Genomic DNA, 22,371 nt, shown 5'->3' with positions numbered 1-22,371 from the left:
ATGTGAAAAAAGAAAATAAATGAGTAAAAGAATGCATTACAAATTACAGTGTGTTGTGGAGGAAGTAATCGGTCACTGGAGCACCTTCTATTAGACTGGATAGTAAAGAAAGGCTACGGAGGACGTGACATTCAAGTAGACACAAAAGAGATGCCATCATGAAAACATGTCACACAATTTGGACAGAAAGCACAGAGCCAGCAAGGAGGTGGGCAGAAACAGCTCCTGTGACGACGGCTGGGAGCAGAGTGAGCTGAGGAGAACGCGTCGATGGACTCTTTACTACGGGGGGGGGGGGCAGTCTCACATGTGGTATAAGCAAGGCACCACCATAGTGAGACACACCTCGTAAGAAACTTCAGTATTTTAGCCTACATTCCCCAGCATTCAGGAAGCAGAGGCAGAGGAAGGCAGACCTCTATGAGCTCAGAGTCAGCCTACTATACACAGAGAGAACAGGACAGCCAGGGCTACATAGACAGACACAAAAACAAACCAAGAGACTCCCAAGTGTTTTCATCATGGAGACTCCTCTCCAGCATGTCTCCAAATAGTTTTGCACACATGGATGTAACATTCACTTCATAAACTGCTAAGTCCTTAGCACTGGAATGTGTTTCAAAGAATCACTAGATTTTTGACTGCTTGGCAATTCTCACTCATGGTTTTTTTTTTTTCAAGAAATATTCAGTATCACCTCCCACCCTGAATTCTCCCCTGAATACACTTACTAAGTTATGAGAAAGAATTCTCCTTCTCTGCCAGCAAGTAGATTATGGCGTATTTGTTGTTGCCACTTTGAAAGTGGGGCAGGAAATCTAATCTGGACAATGCACAAGAAAAACGCCTTCTACTGTGTTAGCCCCAGACACAGCTCTGGGGATCCTGAGCGTGGAGCTGGGCAAGGGTCCCTAGCAGCACTGAGTCTTGGCAGTCCACTTACGATGTACCTAAGTTCTGCATCATTGGGGGAGTCCTGCTATCGGAGGTTTGTAGAACTTGGCTCGTATTAACTGAGCCAAAAATCCAGCCTTTGCAAGAAATAGCAGTGACTTTTTAAAGCATTGGAATGCGAGCACATCCAAAACTGTGCACTTGCAGCAGATGGTGCCACCTGCCCCAGACATCCTTCCCAGGGCTGGTGATGAGAGAGGAAACAGGAGGGAGGAAGTGTAGCTTTGCACCATTACCCAAGGACCCCAGAGAACAGGGAATTTGTGCGAGTGGGCACAGTTAAGTCCCTTGATGCTGAGCTACAGAGGCAAACTCTATTCAGCAAGATAGTATCAGGAAAATGATTGGAGTCAAGTACAAATTAAACGGCAGCAGAGTTACTGTGGACTTTCCTATTTCCTTAGAGATGACTACTGATGATTTACTTGAGTATAAAGTCCCTATTGTTGACAAAGAGAAGGTAGACACCTTGATAAACTCACTTTAATGCAGTAGGAGATGCAGTTGTCTTCGTAATGCTTGCAGCATCTGTGCCTTGGTCCATGCTTGCATCTGGAATCAGACCAGGGAAATGACACTAATTATAACTACAGCACGTGTGCATATCATGCATCACTTGGGGTGCCTGCGCATGCATGTGTGCACACTATGCATGAATGTGCTGAAAATTCTTTAAAACTTTCTCACCAATGAAAGAAAAGGATATCACTTTCCCCCTAAATGGTTACAGCTTTTTTTTTTATGATATACAGAAGCAAAGTTAAGAGGCTGTCATTTTTATTTTGTCACTAACACCTCATATAAAACATGTGATCACAGTTAAAATCCCCGGTGCTGGAACAGAAAGACGATGCTAGCAATTATTTATGAGTGAATAAGAAAAGTATGTATATGCTGTCTATATACACCACCAAATTTTGGGAGCTTTAAATCTCTTGTTGCAGAGTATGATGATTATAAATCATCCGTGAAGTCAGCACTTGAACAAAATCATAATGAGACTGTGTTCCGGTGCAGTAATTTATACCTAATTATATTTGAGGGGAAACATCTGGAAAAGAAACCTGATAAAGTGTCAGAATTCAAAATTTAGTTATTAAAATAAATATGGAAATAGGAATCATGTGGGGACTCAGGTTATTTGTGAGTTAACTGTAAACCACTTATAGTCTGGTGTTTCATATAAACATTGCTGCCAGGACTACTGTTCTTGTGGGGCACTGACCCCATGACCCCTCATTCACCCTCAGCATAAAAATGAAGTGGACTAATATGCCTCCCGATAGCTCTCCTTTTCCTTGAAGGGTTCAAGTTCTAAAGCAGTCACTCTAACATCTCCCAAGCTAACTGTTTCTGCAGTGGGAACGCACAGACTCTTCTGGGTACAAGTGTAGCTTGCGGAGCGGCATTCTGGCTCTGCACCTCTCCGACCCATGTGCTAACTTGCAAGCGGGACCTTTCAGAAGAGGCCGCTTCTGCACTGCGGCTGGGTCACACAGGCAGCCTCTCCTGGCCAAAGGCGACGGCACCCATTCACTCAGACATAAGCCCTGTGTCATGGGAATGATATGCCGTGTCTGGCCATGTGCAAGCACTGAGGGAGTAAAGCTGGAAGCTTGACCAGAGGTGAAGAGAGTTCTGCCTTGTGCAAACCATCACTCTTCATAAGACTACGCGTCCTCTAGGCCGGGTTCTGCTACCAGAACTACTTCAGCAGCAAAGCCAAGTACCGAAGGCAGCAGTGCTGTCATGTGACCTTTCCTAGCACACTCAGAATGGCTCCCAGTGACACAGAGTGCTGCTTCCAAACTTTTAGCTTCGCTTTGATATGATTCTGTAAGTAGTTTCACCTGCGTGGGGGCTGACGATCTCTGCTCGGGCAAGGCCGCTCATGACCAGATCAGCACTGACTCCAGGAGCCATGCATGGTCTCCCCTTCTTATCCTCTCAGTAACTTCGGTTAAGGGGAAGCTTCTCTTGGCTTCACTCAGGTAACCCAAACCTAGCTTTGCATTTCCTTAATGAGTTCACTGGCACGCCTGCCCTGCCCCATCCTTCCTTCCTTTGCTATCTTCTCCGTACAGTGTAGACTAATATGAAGATAAAAAACCTGATTCATCAGAAATGTAGCTGTGTCTACACAGTCCAACAGGCAGTTCCGCACACGCCATTTTCATTTACTCTCAACCCCAGGTAACAGACAAGGATTTTCGGAAGAATGGTGCTTTCCTCACTTGTCCAAAGTCACAGGGCTGCTAGAGGCAAATTAAGAGTCAAAGGTAGGCTTCCTAATTTCTCCCTACAAATGATCTCATTTCTCTCAATGTTGCCTACTCAGTCTGTTCTCTCTAAAACATATCACTGCCCTATTCGTTTCATTGGCTGATGTCATAATTTTAAACCACTAAATTTATTTTATTAAATGTCTATGCTAAAATAAAAATGAATGTTCGAAATGTACAGATCTCTCTTTCTGTACAGCAAACAAATAAACAGTCCACCCAGAGCCCTAAGTCCTCCTACTGCTAGGAAACCTCCTTTAGTCAAGGCCTGCTCCTTCCTCCTCTATCACCTTGATTCTCTCAGCAAGCATTCTCTTGTTCCCACGTCTGACAGCCACAGACACAAACCATGTGTCCTGACTCCTCCCTTCTCAAGCCTCCTTAACTCTGCCCAGGATGAACAGAAAATGTTTTCGTGTCCATGAAAATCTGTGCTAAAGGCATCTGATGACACTGTCCAGCGAGAAAGATTGACGAACAGTCCCTCACCATCATGTTCCTTTTATAAGCTCTAGGTATGGGGGTTGCTGGAACAAAAGAGTGACATCATTCTCTGACGAGGAAATACAGGTGTCAGCATTTAGAGCCTGTGGGAGGCAGGGACACGGGAGGCAGGAACACGGGAAGCAGGGACATGGGGGGCAGGGACATGAGAGGCAGGGATAGTGCGCTCACATGGAATCCACGAGCGTCCTAACCAGCGCGATTATGTTCATCCCTCTTGGCTTTCCCTTGTGCCTCTCCCTCTTCTGCTCCACTTTCGCATACGCGGTCTCTGGTGAGTACGAATGTGTGGGAATTTCTTCCTTCCCCACAATGAACCTGGAGGAGAGAGCACGGTGTCAGTCATCTTTGCCACTCACTTTGTTCAGTAGGAAGAAAAGCTTCAATACAAATATAGTTTAGAGAGGCTTTTAGTTAGAACATTATTTTCACAACTTACACAAAATTGTTATACACTCTAAAAAGGATTTTAAAAATCTGAATTTACCTGATATGCTGATATTTTTAAAACAAACTGATCAACTACAATATACTATAGAACTTCTATGAGGCGCTAAGGACATCCTTAAGGTATTACAGGCTTTAAGTTTTTCAAGAGAAGCAGGCCAGTTTGCATCCAAAAGTCAATCATAATTACAACTGAACTGGTGTCTCATTCAGAGTAGAACTAAGCTTATACCTGATGGCTATTAGATCCAAAGTAGGCTCCCAACCCCACACTCCACGCACTCTTTCACAGGTAAATAGCAGATGAAGGTTACCTTTAGAGTCTACGCACTCTTTCACAGAATGCCTTAAAACACTTTTTTTTTTTTTAGAATTAAAGTTTTATATTCTAAAGTTGTTTTTTTGGTTTTTTGGTTTTTTGGGGTTGTTTTTTTTTTTTTTTTGCTTAACTCCAGCCAGTAGACATTAAACTTGGCTGCAATAGATCAAGGGGACTTTCCTCCACAAAACAATGTGTTTTCATGATAGAGTAATCATAGTGATCTACAGAGGAGGAGCACTCTCTCAGCCTGACGGCAACTGCATCCATTCACGTTCATCTGAATTTCAGAGTGGCCCTGCGTCCTCAAATCCATCAGGCACGGAATAGCCTTTTCTCATAACACTGCAAGGAAGTCATACTAAGTTTGGCCACCACTAGTATATTTCTGTCCCCCCCTTCTGTAATTAATGATAAATCTTGCATTTTTGACAGGCTATAAACTCATTGCATGTGTCTGCAATAAAAAAATCAGGCAACAATGGGAACATGCAGATTAGAAAACCATGCAAGGTAACGATTTAAGAAAACTCCAAGAACAATGCGCATTAACCCATTATTTTGACACTAAAATTTGACAATAAAAACAGAATCTTGCTTTTGGTACTAGAATTCTAAGCCATCTTTAAATCTCTAAGAGTAATCACTGGACAATACAGGCACTCTCAAATGACACCTAACCTGTTTAGTAAAAGGACATGGACCATATCAATGTAACAATTTGCAGCTTAACAAATATTTTTAAGCAGAAAACTTGCAATAATGAAGTTTTCTAGAATGCTGTCCTAAAACACAGAAGAAGTTAAGTGCAAATATTCCAAACAAGACCCTGATCCAAAATGAATATGAAGAAGAGATACAAAAATATCTGAGATATCTCAAGATTTTTCTAAGGATTTGGGGAAATCTTAGGAAAATGAGGCATAATTTTCTCTTAAGAAAATCATCTTTTTGTTTTATCATCAATCTTCAGTTTAAAAAGCATGTTTTATCATCTTTTAAGAACAAAGGCAAAAGAGTTATTTTCTCATTTATGCCTTGATGAAAAAGGTAAAGTAAAAATTTTATGTGCACCATGGCTTCAGAAGTCTAGTTACCACCGGTTCATCGCCACAGCTTTCACTTCCTCTCCACACCCCCTGGTGCGTGTGCCCAGGGTCTCCTACACTCCAGACAGGCGGCTGCTCCCAGGGTCTCCTACACTCTAGACAGGCGGCTGCTCCCAGGGTCTCCTACACTCCAGGTGCCTGTGCCCAGGGTCTCCTGCACTCCAGGTGCCTGTGCCCAGGGTCTCCTGCACTCCAGGTGCCTGTGCCGAGGGTCTCCTACACTCCAGGTGCCTGTGCCCAGGGTCTCCTGCACTCCAGGTGACTTCGCACAGGGTCTCCTACATTCTAAGCAGGTGTTCCACCACTGAAACACTCCACTTACACATCGGATTCAAGTTTTGCTGTTTTAAATCAGAAACCAGTTTCCCGTCACGCCATTCAACTCTGTGTTAGTGCCAATGTCCTCTGCACACTTGGCTTCCAGGTTGTAAGAGGTGTAAACACCATCCAGTAATCTTCATTTCCTCACTTTCTGCCTCCTCTGCACACTGGCTTCCAGGTTGTAAGAGATGGAAGCACCATCCACTAATCTTCACTTTCTTCCATTAAAAGCGTAGTTTTCTCCTCAACCTTCCCATTATCCCACAAGTCCCAGTACTTACCTTGTCTTCCTGCCTCTAGCTCTCTGTCACCCAAAGTCCCAATTCCTTCTGCTGGACTCACCTTCCAAGTCACGGTTCTCGCCTCCCTCAAAAGTCTTTATGTAGCTCTCTACTCCCCACTTATCAAATACAAACCAGCCTCTCCCTTCCCTGCCCCTTGTCTTTGACACTCGGACTCCACCAGCAAAAACTACCTATTCCCCAACAGACACGTTTATTTACAGTGCTCTGCTTCATTCTTCTTTATAGAAAGCGAAGCCTCATATGTGCGTCCCCTGAAAGATGGTGAGCCAGCAATCTGCCGCTCACTGTGTGAGCCCTGCACTACAACACCCCATGTGCAAGCTCCTCTGATCCTCAGAGTAAGATACAAGACAATCTTTTAAAGCTTCTAGCACTGAGGCACACCCTAGCTTTTCTGTCTAACACTTGCAATGAATGCCATCCTCCCAAACTCCACTAGGCAAGTCCTCTATGGACGCTGAAAAACAAGGCGGTAGCACTTAGGACACAGCTGGGAAAATGTGGGCTTCGATGTCGTATGTGCAGTGAGATGTCGTATGTGCAGTGAGATGTCGTATGTGCAGTGAGATGTCGTGTGTGCAGTGAGATGTCGTGTGTGCAGTGAGATGTCGTATGTGCAGTGAGATGTCGTGTGTGCAGTGAGATGTCGTGTGTGCAGTGAGATGTCGTGTGTGCAGTGAGATGTCGTGTGTGCAGTGAGATGTCGTGTGTGCAGTGAGATGTCGTGTGTGCAGTGAGATGTCGTATGTGCAGTGAGATGTCGTATGTGCAGTGAGATGTTAGTGAAACATGCCATTCAACACATGACAGACAAACTTCACAGAATGTTGCAAAAAATTAATCGCCTACATCATGAAAATGCTTTGAGCTATAAAATACAATTACGGTGATAACTAATGTTTATACAGTATATACAACTGGCCAAGTACTATGCTAAGAGATGAGGTAAAAACTGCTCCAGGAGCACTTAGGGCCTCCTGTGCTTGACAGTCCATAAGTCCCACCTGCAACTCAGTCTAGCAAATCACTCAATAAACTATCCACGAAGGCAAAGAAAAACTATTGCGACTTTGAAAACTGTTGTCAGATTAAAAGCTAAGTTAGTAAATCTTTATTGTAATTACATACACTTAATCTTTTAAAAGATTAAGTTAACTTGAACCTTCTCTCAACAGAAAAACAGAACGTTACTTACCTAAGTGCAGAAAACGTAAAGCCTTTCAAACCATCTTTGCACCTAAAACAAAAATTTGAGATCATAAAATGACATGTTTAGGACTATATAGAGTTATAGTAAATGGCTTTTCGTCCTAGAAACGGCAATGACACAGCAATGACAGCTGCAGCGAGGCACCTTGCTCACTCGTATACCCAAGACCTACCCCACCTAGGTCGTGCTGGAACTCATTAACGGACTGGGACTGTGGATCGCACCAGCAAGATCCCCAAGACAAAGGATACCCCAGGAGAGCTCTGGTGAGGATCCAGTGAAGATGAGGTACCAAACTAATGAATGACGAATGAACAGTTGCCAGTTAAGCTGATACAAAGGGGTATACTCCATGACACACCAAAGCCTCCAATGCCATCAGGACGGATGAGGAGGTGATGGAGCGACAGGAGAGAAGGAGAAGCAGAGATGTTTCTGTTTCTGCTCTGTGTTGGTGTGGTTTTTGATCTGTTTTGGTTTGTTGTATTTATTATTGTTCCTGCATTTTTTGTGCTTGCTTACTTTATTTTGTTTTCTTTCATGGGGGGACCAACAGGGATGGGAGAGGGATATGAGGGGACTGGGAGGTGAACAGAATTGAAGTTCATGAAACCCCCAAAGATTCAATAAAGAGGAAGAAGAAGAGGAAGAGGAGGAGGAGGAGGAGAAGGAGGAGGAGAAGGAGGAGGAGGAGGAGGAGGAGGAGGAGGAGGAAGAAGAAGAAGAAGAAGAAGAAGAAGAAGAAGAAGAAGAAGAAGAAGAAGAAGAAGAAGAAGAAGAAGAAGAAGAAGAAGAAGAAGAAACAGCACAGCTGTGGAGGGAAGATCTGGTGAAGGCCTGACTTTTTTCTGTCCATAATAGGTCAAGTAGTGTCTCTTTAAGAAGGCAAGGGATATGTCAGGCGGTGGTGGCACATGCCTTTACTGCCAGCACTCAGGAGGCTGAGGAAGGCCGATCTCTGTGACTTTGAGGCAAGCCTGGTCTACAAGAGCGAGTTCCAGGATAGGTACTAAAGCTACACAGAGAAACCCTATCTTGAAAAAGAAAAAAAAAAGAAAAGAAAAGGCAAGGAATGATAATCAGGTGGAAAACTTTTAAGGAACTGAGAGAGGGCGCTTCAATTTGAAGTAACAAAAGCAAAGCAAGGTTGAGACCACAAAGCAGTGAGGACAGGCTACTGTGGTTCCTAGAATTGGAGCAGAATAGGGGAGTGACATCATGGTAGGAAATGTGATCATGGAGACAAAATGGAGGGCGTTTTCTACCATGCTACGAGGCACCTCTGGGCATGGGGAGGCCTCTGGAAGGATCTCAGCAGTGCAAGAGGTCTTAGGTCATATGAGAATTATTTTGGCTGCTGGGTGGAAAACAGACAATAGGAGGGCAGAGTTAGAAGCCACGGTCACAAGGGAAAAGAAGAAAAATGTGAATGTATGTCAAACGTGAGCTGCCAAAATTTCGTGGTAGTTTGAATGTGGGGTCAACAAGTGAGAGAATTCACCAGTTACTGACAGCTCTTTGGAGAAAACAGAGAGAACACAGTGGCCATTGACTGACGTGAGGAACGGTACAGGACTCAGGGAGAAAATGAAATTTGTTTTGGATATCTGAAGGGTGAGATGAGCCTCTGTGAATGAACCGAGTGTGAAGGATGCAGGCAGCTGGCTCTGCAAGGCTGGGGATCACGGAAGAGGACTGATTCATTTTTGTGTAGTATGTAAATCCAGGAGTCCAGACACAGTCATAAAGAAGGAAGCAGGACACATGAAGAAATGTGACGTGTGTGTATACATGATTTACCCATACACTCTAGCACCAAAACTCTTTTATAGAAAAACATCACAGCCATTTTCTTCAAATAATATCACCTTCTAGAAAAGAGTCTCATTCTGTTTTCATGTGTCCGCAAAGATAATGCATTCAACTCATGCACGCCTACACTCCTATTTAGTCTGTGCAGAAGATACAAACTAACTATAATTCAACAGATGTTCTACTTGTGCAAGGCTCTGTGCTAGTATAAGGTATAATAAGAAAAAGACAGTAAACTCAAAGGAGAAAGGGGTTTCCATCTCTGCACAAAAGCCTCTGTCAATATACTGCTATTACCAAAGGTGAGGGTTGGAATTGCACACCACATCCCAGATGCACAGTGAGGCCTAATACTTATGTTACTAAAATAAAATTCTTGATCAAATGTCAAAATTTTGAGTTATATGCACAAATAATAGAAAAAACAACTCTGCACAGAATGCTTTTTCTCTCCCAAGCTTACTTAATCCCGGTGAAAAAAACTTCTGAGATTTTGTGATTGTCATTACAATACTGTACCAGCAGGTGTCACTAGAGAACCACCCCGGAAGACCTTATACCTAGGAAGCCACCTTTTTGTCAAGCTTTCCTCTTAAACATAGTTTTTAAGGGAATTCAAAATGTCACTAGCAAAAACTTCCACTATGCTTTGTTAAGTAAATATCATGATATTTGAGTTTTGATGTTTCTTTCTATAGTTCTGTAACTTCACAAAATTGTAAAGCATTTAGTGCACTGCTCCTTTGCCCAGCCAGCACGGGGGAAACTGGCTGCTGTGAGCTGCCTTTCCGCGCCACTCTGTGTTCTCCAGGAAGCCAAAAACAATGCCAACAGCAGCAGAAAACATTGTCCGCTCAGTTTTCATCCACTGGGTGAATGCAATCAACATAAAATATTTCCTAAGTTTCACTTCTATTTCTTCAGAACAATGCATGGCATTAGAAAATCTTGATATTTATAGTTATAGACACTAGTCATGATTTGATAACCAACCTTGAGAGAACTGGAAGGCTAACACACACTAACACACACACACACACACACACACACACACACACACACACACTATGGGAACGGGACATTTATGGCTATATTCTGTGCTGTCTTCTGGTTCAGACTCACAGACTAGCATCCATGAAACCAAACTGTGGGCTAGTAGTAGACACGCCCCCTTAATCTACTCAGTGGTCGGTAACTGAGCATCTGCTACACAAGGGGTTCTTGCTGATAGCCTGGGGGATGCAGGCAGTTTTATATAACGCCTTAAGTACTCACACCATCACTCCAGACCTTAGATTTCTCTAGTATATCAGTTCTTTAAATTACCTGACTGCCTCACAGAAACTTACATGAAGGCACAAATAAAGATCAAAAAGGAAAGACAAATTAGATTTCAGATGCTTGTGCACAATGCTAATTCTTAAAATATTTCATTTTGATAGTATTAATGACTACTGGTATCAAAAAAAAAAGCTACTTCATTTTATGAAAGCATTTTGTGTGTGTGTGTGTGTGTGTGTGTGTGTGTGTGTGTGTGTGTGTATGCCACACTGCATATGTAGAAATCAAAGAACAGCCCTCAGGAGTGGGATTCTCTCTTTTATACCAGGTGGGCCCTGGGAACTACAATCAGGTCTTCAGTCTTGGTGACTGGAGCCTTTGCCCACTGAGCCATCTCTCCAGCCCACAAACATAATTCTTTTTGAAGGAACTGCTCAGAATTCAGATGTTAAGATTTCTACTAGAGTTATGGGAATAATGACCAATGATAAAAACAGTCATGTATGATTAAGGTTTTGAATTTTTTTTAATTGCTGTATTGTTGGTAATAAAATCACAAATTAATTGGAATAAATCCAACAGAAAATTTTAAAAGTCAAGAAAGAATAATTATCTACTTATATGCCTCAAATTTAGGGCATATAATTGTTTTCACGCCAAAGAGAACTTGCGGAGGTGAAGAGATGGCTCAGCGGTTTAGCGCACTTGTTGCTGTTGCAGAGAATCTGGTTTCAGTTCCCAGCATGGATACAGTGGCTCACAACCATCCGTAAGCCCGATTCCAGGGATTCAACACCCTTTGTTGACCTCCATGGGCATTAGGTACATGTGGAACACTCACATACATGCAGGCAAAACACTCAAATATATAAAGTAAATAAGTTAATCTATAAATGCAATTGTATGTAGTTTGCTTTTAATATGAATTAATTTTTTAATCTCGCAAAATAAAAGGGTTTGTAGTTCCTTTTCCCAACTCATTTTCAAAAGTGGAATATACCTTAGTACTAAATTATAATTCAATATATGAGATTTTACCAATAATTGTGTATTTTATCTCATTTGCCTACCATGAAAATAACAAGAAAATTAGCATAGAACAAATTTCATTTTGTTTTAAAATGTCTTAATCATATATGTATAGCTAATATATTAAACTGATTGCTTCAAGTTACTATTCAGAAGCTGTGATGTGTGAGGTTAAAACATTACCCCGCCTAAATTTCCACAGCAGGATCTTCCTCTCACACCTACTACTGTTCAAACAACTAAACAGAGCTTCCTTTCAGCCTACATACGCCACTTACCTTAAAAAAAAATAGAATAAGTAACGAGCCCTTATTGTAAGTTCCTCACACACAGGAATCCAGGGCTGGGAGAGCAACAATTAAATCGAGAAAGATTGTTTTGTTTCGTCATGAGCAAATCTAGCTCAAATGTTCTCAATAAATCCCTCCGTGCACTTCAAGTGAACCAGCAATGCTGCATTTGACTCTGACAGATACCCTGCTGTACACTCACTCCGTGCCCCGGAGCCCTGGGGACTGGGCTGGTCCTCCAGAACCCAGAGAATGCTGCTGAGGCAGGCAGCATGCAGGGAACCAAATGACTGAGTCCCCAAAGATTACTGCGCACCGCCTTCTGGTGTGTCCCACACACAAATTAGAAACAGTTGGGCTAACATGCACAGGGACAACTCCAACCGAATCAGATTTCTCCTTACGTTTGGATAAGCTTGAATGGCTTCTGCTTAACATCCCCACCAAAGGAACGCAGTGCCTCCTTCCAGCCTCAGTCGGTGGCTTAGGAGCCAAAAGACACCCGAAGAGAAATGTCACTAGGATACATTTCCGTCTTGAAACGGGCTGTGATGGCAGCAGTAGGGAAGTCTGAGGAGGATAAGGAGCTGGCTGCAGCTTCCAGGGTGCTAGACAGACCCTGCATGAAGCGCACCGGTCACACCCACTCGCATTTGACACACCAAAGGTAGCCCCGAGTAGGACAGAAATGGCTTCCATGAGAGTCCTCGCAAAATGTAGCAAGTGCTCAAATTCACAGCACTGGCTAGAAACAAAACCATTCACAGTAAATGAAGCTGTGCTAGGAAATCGGGCTTTAAAGGACCTCGGGAATAACAAATACTCTGCATTTTTCTTATTCCACAAGTGATAAAAAAGATAAAATGTTTTTAATTAAATAGAAATTCTTAAAACATATTAACTTATTTCAAATGTACATTGTATCTATGTCATTAATATAGCAATTGGGTTTTCATATTGAATAAAATAAACTGCTATTTAAAATATTAACGTTAGTCTCTCGTTTTTTCAGAAATGTATGTTTATTTAACCCTAAAGTTCAAATCTAAGATAAATAAAAAAATTAAATAAAATATGCATCTTTTGGCATTTCAGCAGCTTTGGGAAGTTGCTGTTTCCTGAGAACCTACGGATTACAATCACCCTAAATGACAAAATATCCACTTAAAATGCTCCAATTGACTTCCTGTGAATAATTTTCCACATGCACAATAGAAACTGGGAAAGTCAGGCCACACTGCAGTCTTGCTGGACAAGAGAACGGTTTCAGCAATGTAAAACAAGAACCGGAAGTAAAGTACATTACATTTTACAGATGAAGACACCAAGGCCAGAGAAGGGAAGTGCCCCCAAACAGTTTGGTTGCACCTCACACCAGAGAACAGGAAATCCATCCCAACTGTTAGCTCCCTGGCTTGAGTTCCAATTGTGAAGAAGAAAGACCAGGGACAAGTAAAGGATCTGAGAGCACCCAAAGGAACCCACAGACCCACCCCAGCAGGACATCAGCTGTCATTAAACTGGCGGTAGGCAAACTTCGCGAGCAACAAAGGACATGGAGAGATTTAAAGGAACAGGTGCCCAGCTCCTTACTTTCAAGCCAAGATTTGCCTGAAAGCGTGTCTTGGTCAGGACTCCATGCTCCCTGTCTGTACCTGCCTCCCTTCTATGACAGCCTCTTTCCACACCAGAAACAGAAAGCCACTGACCTACCAAGAGCACAGAACTCGGGAACTCCACCAGGGAGGCCGAAGGATGTATGGCAGCTTGTGTTATGAGAAACTCTCCACATGCGTCTCATGCAGATGCAAGCTACAGCTTGGGAACAAGAGGGCTGGGCTAAGGAAGAACAATAAAATCTCAAGGACTTGTACCAATAAAAGTTTATTCTTTGCTTATGCCACATGTGTGGGAAGGGCTAGCTATGGCAGACTAGAGGCCATCTTCATTTTGTATCAATCAGAGTGTGACAGAGAGATGTCCATCTGGAACGAGTGTGAATTGTCAGAGGAGGAAGAAAGAATGAAGAAAAACAGACTCCTGCCTCTAATTAAAAATAAGTCCCTTCCATTTAGATTCTTCAGCCAAAGCACATCACAACTCCAGGGACAACGGCATCAGGAAAGAAAGCGCTCGCTCCCACGCAGGCCCCACAAAGGGTTGTGAACAATAGCACCTGTCTACCATTAAGGCCAAACACGGAACTGCAGAGAATCAATTATGTTTATTTGGAATCTTTAAGGAAATTCAAAACAAAATTCCATTTTCTACATAACATGACACCATTAGTCAGTGTTTCTCACACTAACGTTAAGCAGGGAGATTATAGGCTTTTCTATGGCACATTAGTTAGGAATTACTTTATAGTGTAGCACACACTACATATAGTCTAAGCTGCCTTCTTTACAGATTTTTTAATCGTTTAGACATTTCAGAACATTCTGATTACACTCTACTGGCAACAGTTTTGTCTAGCAGATAGAATGCATAGTAAAAATATGCTGAAAAAATTAAATCTATGTAGAGATTAAGAAATCTATTCACTGTATAGCAATTATATTCCTAATTGAGCAGCAAGTTTCTTCAATTCATTTTTTCAGCAGACTCTGAGGTTTGTCTATCTTGATTTTCAGTTTTTGAAACCAATAAGTTTTGAATTCAGTAGCTCCTAGGACTCAAGCATCATACAAAGTTCCTTGCCTGTCTTCATACTGACGAGCTGGTACCTGCTTACACTGGGACATGAACACATGCATCCGAAACAGGGGGCGCCAGTCTCTTCCTAGGCAGAGGTGTTTTTAAAACCCCAAGTGAAATAAACTGCCATTGTAATCTGAAGCAGTCAAGGGTAAGAGGCAAGGCCCCTGCGGGCAGACATGTTCACTACTGTACCGGCAGCTGCGATCCAGCGAAGGGATGCGAGGGTAGCACTCGCATGCTGGGACATTGCTGGAGTCGGGGCATCAATTCTTCACTCACGCAACCCTCAACACTGTCTACCATGCAAGCCCTCACGCTCTGACGGTGTCACAACCCAGACAACGATACCGTGTTACAGAAAGTACTTTCGCATGCAGAGCACGGCACTAGTAAAGCACGTGGAGGACCCCCAACCTTGGCTTTAGTATCAAGAAGGTCAAGGCACAGCATAGAGGCAGAAGTGGAAACAGAAGATGAAGGGATACGTGTGACCTGGAAAAGGGGTAACTGGGTATCGGGCACAGTGGGGGGTTAGGATGTACATCACGGGGATAAGGAAATGTGGGAGAGAAACTGGCACAGACTGCAGAAACGGGAGCGAATTTCACCTCTAAGACAAGAGTCCGTTCATCTCCCTACTCAAACGACCCAATTCTTTTTTTAAAATAATCTCACTTAGTAATAGCTGTTGAAATAGCAACCTACCAACTAAATTCTGAAAGCAACAGATGTTAAAATCTAAATCTGAAATCAACGGATATTAAAAGCACCTAAAATATCTATTATTCCTTTATTTTGTTTTTAAGTTAAAAGATGAAGCCACCCACTCACCTTCATAAAATTTAATGCTTATCAAAAGATGTTACGTAAAAAGCTCAAATAGGGCTAAAAATAATTCAAAACTACAGCCAAAGGAACATATAGAGATAAAATATCAAAACATAAGTAAATAAAATTATTTGTAATAAGTCATAAAGCTCCAGTGCTTTAGCACAGTAAACACGATCTAATCAGGCATTCAGGTAGGCTGCCCGCCCCCTACCCCCACACAGAGAAAACCCTCATTTCAGCCCATACAAGAGAGGTCCAGACTTCACTGTGTGCATGTGATCGCTAGCAACATCAGTTCTTGAGTGGGAAGAAGGAAGGGCAATGAAAAGTGTCATTACAGAGGGAGAAGCTGCGTTCCCGCCCAGCATCTGTAATTAACACTACACCTAAGGAATAATGAAGTAAAGGTTATTTGTCTAAACAGCTACTCATTTGTTCAACAAGTAACTATCGAGCCCCGAGTTAGAGTCAGACGAGAGGCAGCAGATTCGTGAGCAGGCTGTACCGGTTCTCCAGCCGAGAAGGTAAACAGCACAGTCTGTTCCATTCGGCTCAAATGCTACTATCACCGCACTACTGGTACAGCCCCCGCAGCTACAGGCGAAGACGACGCTGCAACTGACACCTCACACAGAAGGCAAAAGCAGTGAACGCTCCTGACTTAACCAAGCCCCCTGCCTTAAAGCTTGTGCTGAAACAGACAGTATCTTCCTGAAATCAATACCATATTGGCTTCACTATGCTTCGTAATTACAGGCCTCTTTCAGAAACACATATATAATCAGACTGGCATACAGTGATTTACAAACTGCAAGCAGGTACATGTAATATAAATTGTGAAGTGAAATTGGGACTTAGACTGAAAACAAGTTCATGCTTGTGAGCACAGGAAGTCATAAACCATGGCAGGGTCACGTGAGAGAATAGTATTCAGCAATGTAAACAGGGCAAGTAGCTTTGTAAAAGCATCTTTAAAAATAACAATTAAAATAAGGGCCAGTCAGTTAAAGAGACACTGTATCTGATGCCTGCCATTCATATGGACTCTGGGAAAGGGAAACCAGCTCTCTAGCGAACGGGAAGCAGGGGTGGAAAATGACAGTGAACAAGCACAGGAAAGCTTTGGGGATGGTGGGAAGGCTCTAGCTCAAGTATGGGGTGCTGGCAACAACAACAAAAAAGAAGAGTAAACACATAAGCAGTCACACAACCCCAGGAGTAGTCACTGAGTAGAGGATTGGTACCTTAATGAAGACGCATGACTGACAAGGGGCCCTGGGAGAGAGTGAGCCAAGAGGACAATGAGAAAACGGCTCTGGAAAGGATTCAGCAGGGGAGAAGTGGAGCAGCTTCCTGAGGCGCTGGCTCCTTCTGGGAAGTTCTCCTGGGAAAGACAGTCTGGGGGCCTGAGACCTGCAGCAGTTCTACCATGGACGCTGCACAGGAGACTGGAATGTGGGGGCGGGGGGGGGAGACTGGGATATGGGGGGGGAGACTGGGATATGGGGGTGGGGAGACTGGGATGTGTGGGGGGGGGTGACGAGGGGCTGGTTACAGGACCGTGTTTGGAGGGTGGCTGGGGGATGACAGGAATGGGTATCTGGAGGAAGTTTTGTGGAAGCAGCTCTCTTCTTGCAGGCATTTCTTCCTCCTCCTCTACTTTCTGTTTCTCCACTGCCTCCACTTCCTCATCCTTCTAAGATTTCCACAACACTCTATTTGTTTCTATAATCAGACCCAAGAGGTAAGATACCGCGTATCTCACGCTGTGCAGTACCTTATAAAGTGGGAGAAGTTGTTGATTTCTGCACAATGTCAAATCAGCACCATGAACTGGAGACTTTTCCAAAGTTGATAGCACGGAGTTTTTCCAACTTCAAATTACATATATTCGTATATACGTTACGTTTTTATTAAATGGCCAATGATTAGAGCCTGCTATACTTTCTAAGGCTGAAACTGTAACAGGCCCCAAACTAGATTAAAACAAGCTTTAATGAGTTGGTTTTGTTTGTTTACAGCAGGGGGATTTGAACAGACAGTTCCACACACTTCACACACGCCTGGAGGGTGCTCCACCACTGAGCTACACCCCAGCCTGCCTTTTCAATGTGGTTTTGGTCTGTTCTTAGTAAGTTGCCCGGGCAAGACTTACGTTTATGACCCTACTACCTCGCCCACTGTTACTGACTGTGAGATCACAATGCCCACACCACCAACACTGGCTGAGTAACATCATTTGAAATCATAAAGCTATCTGTAACAAGACAAAGAAATACATTTTTACCACAAACGCGACAATTACCACTCTTGACTTGCGTCCTTAAGGAGAAGAGGAATGAGAACCAAGTAAAACCGTCAGGACCACGTGTCCAAACCAAGAGCTCACTCAACACAGCAAAGCCACCGAGGTGGTTCTTAGGTGACAACAGAAGAGCATCCACAGTTCCGAAATGGGAGAGAAGGAGGCTTTCCTCACTGCCGCCAACGCCTCTAACACTCGGGACAGTCTTCCGTGACTGTTTGCCTGCCGCTGTGCAGACAGACATGTGGCCAGCTGCAGTGTTGAGAGGTTTCTCTCCCTGACCCTGTAAATATTCTGCGACCATTTTAGACTTCATAATAAAGAACAGTTAGAATCCAACAAGGTGATTCCTCACTCCAGTCCTTTCATTATCTTACTGTTGGAAGTTTAAAAAAAAAACTCATTTCTAAACCTGGGCTTTCCAAGTGAAAATATGAAGAGGATGAACTGAATGGTCCTTCAGATTCTTCACAACTTGGAGCCAGTGAGACGGCTCAGCGAGGGTATCCTCTGCCAAACCTGATGTGATGTACTGAGCTCTCTATGCACACCAGGGCACACACACGTGTCCACACATATACATACATATTTAATAAATAAATGGAAAATAAGATGCTTCACAAGTTACAAATCCCTGACATAATTTATAACATATTGTTATCCACAAATTCATGGTTCACTCAAACTTGATATGGTCTCAATATGATTTTAAGCCTCAAATTAAATAACTATTATTGAGTATATACACAATTTGTATATGATGGATTGGAATATTTGATTCCAAGGTGCACTGAAGGTATGTTTTCTAAGTAGAATATTGCATAACTGCCATTCTCCCAATGTAAACGCACATTTATTACTAGTGAGGGAACTAAATACCTAAATATTCAAAATTACATTTTAAATTTAAGATACCTGCCCAGCTCTGAATTCACCTTTCACAGTTTGGCATCTAGAAATGATCTGAGTTCCCAACAGCAAATGTGAAGGGGGCACTGCAGTCAGCATTTGTTAAAAAAGATGAGTTTCTACAAAATGTAGAACAAGGAGAAACCATTTATTTACCATAGAAATATAACAGATGTCCCTTAAAGTCTCCTGTCCCCCCGAAACAGGACTTCTCTGTATAAGGGTTCTGACTATCTTAGAATTCACTACAGACCAGGCTGACCTTGAACTCACAAAGATCCGTCTGCCTCTGTTTCCTGGGATTAAAGGTGAATGCCACAATCCCGCTACTCTTAGAGTTATTTAAAATCTGGAGGCAGATTCTTCAGATTCTTGTTCCCTTACATATCAAAATATAAACATCTTTAGCCTTATGAAATGAGGGGGCATGGAATTGAAAAATAACAGCACCTGAGCTCAAGAACTTGACACTTGGGGCAGTGCGGGAGTTTTGGTACAACATCTCTAAAGCAAAAGGGAAAAAAAATGAAGGAAGGGAGGGAGGAAGGGAGGGAGGGAGGGAGGGAGGGAGGGAGGGAATAAAGGAAGGAAACAGAGAGGGAAGGAGGGAGGGAGGGAGGGAGGGAGGGAGGGAGGGAGGGAGGGAGGGACGGAGGGACGGAGGGTGGGAGGGATGGAGGGACGGAGGGGCGGAGGGAGGGAGGGAGGAGAAGGAAGGAAGGAAGGAAGGAAGGAAGGAAGGAAGGAAGGAAGGAAGGAAGGAAGGAAGGAAGGAAGGAAGGAAAGTGTTATGGTGGGAATGGCTTAGCACAGTCTAAGAAGGGAGCCCCCTTGGGACCTGAAGAAGCTGAACCCTGTCACCAGGGAGGACAGCCTTGAGGGAAAAGCAGGCAGAAACTGCTCTACACCACATTTGGGAGGATATGACAAATAAGTCTGGCTTTTTTCCTGACAGCTGTGGCATAACTCACAGATTTATAACGAAGCTGCTGGCAGAGCAGCCTGTGTTGGCCCGAAGGGAATGTGGGAAATAAACCCAGAGTTGGGAAGGGTTCACTTTTAGTGCTCAGCAGCTTTCAGAGCTGGACGTCCTGCTGACATTTCTAGCTCTGGAAGCAAAGCCTTTCTCAATCTCCTCCTCACCCCACTTAAAGACTGGTCTGAAAACCACCTTCCCCAAACAGCAAAACACACATTCTGGAGACTCCTATCTTATATCCATATTTAAAGTGCTTATTTAATTTACTTCATTCAAACCATCTCTCTTTACACAATTAATACAAAACTCAAATGTCCAAAGTACACAGTTTGTCAAACAATGGCAGCAAGGTCAGATAAACAGTAAAGAGTAAGAAGGAGCCAAGCAGACCAAGAGAGAATTACTGATAATCTTTGTTTTCTCTGAGATCTTTAACTTTATGTGCAAATATACGTGTCTCTGGATGTCTCTGCACATATATGCATGAGCCCTCAGATGCCAGAAGAAGGAACTGGATCCCCGTGAGCTGGAGTTGCAGGTGGTCATGAGACACCCAGCAGGAGTGCAAGTGATTGTCACCATTGACCCATCATCTCTCCAGGCCCCTAGTTTTGTTGCTGTTAAGATTTATTTTATGGATATGGGTGTTGCATCTATATGTAGAATAGGGCACGGATCCTAGAGGACTACATTATAAACAGTAGTGAGCCACCATGTGCGTGCTAGGAATTGAACTCAGGACCTCTGGAAGAGCAGCCAGTGTCTTTACCGCTGAGTCATCTCTCCAGCCCCTCTAATTTTAGTTTTGAAAGTTGTTGGAGAAGGGGGTCTTACTGTGCTGTACAGCCTGGTCTCTAATGCACTGGTTGAAGTCTGTCACTCAATCCTCAAAAAGCAGAGTGGGAAGATTCCCCTAGCAGACGACTTCAAGCATAAAATACAATGAGATTGTATATAAATCACCTATCAAGACCACAGCCTAGATATGGCAGGTATTGATTCAATATATGTTAAGCTACTTTTTTCTTTTCCCTTAGATCTTGTTTCCTGAAATTTGTAGTATTTTCTTATTCTCTCTTAGTATTTATAAGTTCTTTTTACTAAATGAACAATTTCAGGTTTTAAAAATGAGTTGCATTCCAGGCGATGACTTTTGCACAGTGAAACACTCCTTAACAATGACTCCTTAGCATGGACAATGAACCACAAAGCAAATTTCAACTTCTCACCTTTCCCTTGACCACTGAGAAGCATGCTACTCTCCTCTGATGCTCAGGGATCCCGAGTTCCCAGGGAACCTTGGCTTCAATCCCTTGACTGCTGAGAAGCATGCTACTCTGATGCTCAGGGATCCTGATTTCCCTGGGAACCTCGGAGTCACTCCCTTGGGCATCAGTCCCTTGACCGCTGAGAAGCATGCTATTCTCCTCTGGTGCTCAGGGATCCCGAGTTCCCAGGGAACCTCAGTGTCACAAGGGCAAACACGCCCTGCTCTGAGTGCCCTGTGCTGAAGCTACATCACTGGGTGGGTCAGATGGATTGAGTGTGGCTCTTACTCAAAGCACGATTCCATCCTAAGTCAGAGCATCTAGATAAGAGGTTTGTCCTATTATTTTACAACCACAACATTAAAAAGGTAATGAGTGGCTAAAAGAAAAGTATCAATGGATGAAGGGGGGACCTAAAATTGTAACAAAAACAAACAGCAGAAAGTGCAGTATTCCTGAAGTCAACTGTTATCAAGAATTACAAAAAGATCTTTGAACAAAACCAGATGAAAGGACTATGGGTAAAATGGAGAACAGAAGCTCCCTTGGTGCAAGCAATGTCTACTCCAAGAGATGACAGGAAACCCACGCAGGCACACTCACCATGCATGCACGCATGCGCGCGCGCGCGCGCGCACACACACACAGAGAGAGAGAGAGAGAGAGAGAGAGAGAGAGAGAGAGAGAGAGAGAGAGATCTGCCCCTCTCCAAGCCCCCCCCCCCATACTGACTCCTAGCTGCCTGACACAGAGATGCTGGGAACAGCTGGAACCACCAGAGAGAAACTTCCCACCCTAGCACCAGTTCCAAACAAGAGACTGGGGAAATGCAACCAAAAGCTGAAGAGATGTGGGTAGAAAGACAAGGTGCTTGGGGTGTGAGGAGGGAGGCTGAAGAGATGTGGGTAGAAAGACAAGGTGCTTGGGGTGTGAGGAGGGAGGCTGAAGAGATGTGGGTAGAAAGACAAGGTACTTGGGGTGTGAGGAGGGAGGCTGAAGTATGACCCACAAACCAAAGCTGAGATTCGCTGTGAGCACCTTGGAAGCAATATGCCAAGAAGGCTTAACTGTAACTGTCTGGCAAGAAAATAGGGTGGGGTGGAAGGTATCCAGTAACAAAGAAGCAGCAGCTGAACTCACCACAAACCAAAGAGCCTGATTTGTAACTATATAGACAATACGAAAGTGGACACAGAGAGATCCAGAACCCTGGCAAAATAAACATTGTCTGCAGAAATGATACACAATAGCACAGACACGACCTCCTAAGAACCTCAGACCAAAACCCCAACTGGTGGTAGGCTGGCTACCCCCACCCCACGACATGTGGGACGATAGTAAATGGGCATTTCCCTCAAAGCACCATCCACGGTGAGGGCTGGAAACCCAAGGAAGAGCTGACACCTGCTGGCAGCTGAGTGGGTTTGAATCCAGGGAGATAGTGCACACCAGCATATCTGGTTTAACAGGTTTGAACGGGAGCCCAGAAGCCACTCTTCATCTCAGTTTGCTGAAT

The 22,371-nt window shown here is 43.6% G+C and overlaps 1 protein-coding gene across 1 annotated transcript in view; it reads right to left on the bottom strand.

Moving 5' to 3' along the window:
* The window catches only part of Tmem135 (transmembrane protein 135), a 161,721-nt gene that overhangs the window by 11,089 nt on the left and 128,261 nt on the right, over positions 1 to 22,371 (bottom strand). The window contains exons 7-9 of the mRNA XM_075952387.1: positions 7,437 to 7,478; positions 3,912 to 4,058; positions 1,437 to 1,506 (exon numbers count right to left, since the gene is read on the bottom strand). Of these exons, the coding sequence (XP_075808502.1) occupies positions 1,437 to 1,506; positions 3,912 to 4,058; positions 7,437 to 7,478 (259 nt within the window). The remainder of the gene's footprint in view (positions 1 to 1,436; positions 1,507 to 3,911; positions 4,059 to 7,436; positions 7,479 to 22,371) is intronic.

Source organism: Microtus pennsylvanicus, chromosome 18 (genome assembly GCF_037038515.1).
Source record: "Microtus pennsylvanicus isolate mMicPen1 chromosome 18, mMicPen1.hap1, whole genome shotgun sequence".
Classification (NCBI taxonomy): domain Eukaryota; kingdom Metazoa; phylum Chordata; class Mammalia; order Rodentia; family Cricetidae; genus Microtus; species Microtus pennsylvanicus.
The sequence above is the reverse complement of the archived record's forward strand: the minus strand, read 5'-3'. Positions and strand labels throughout refer to the sequence as shown.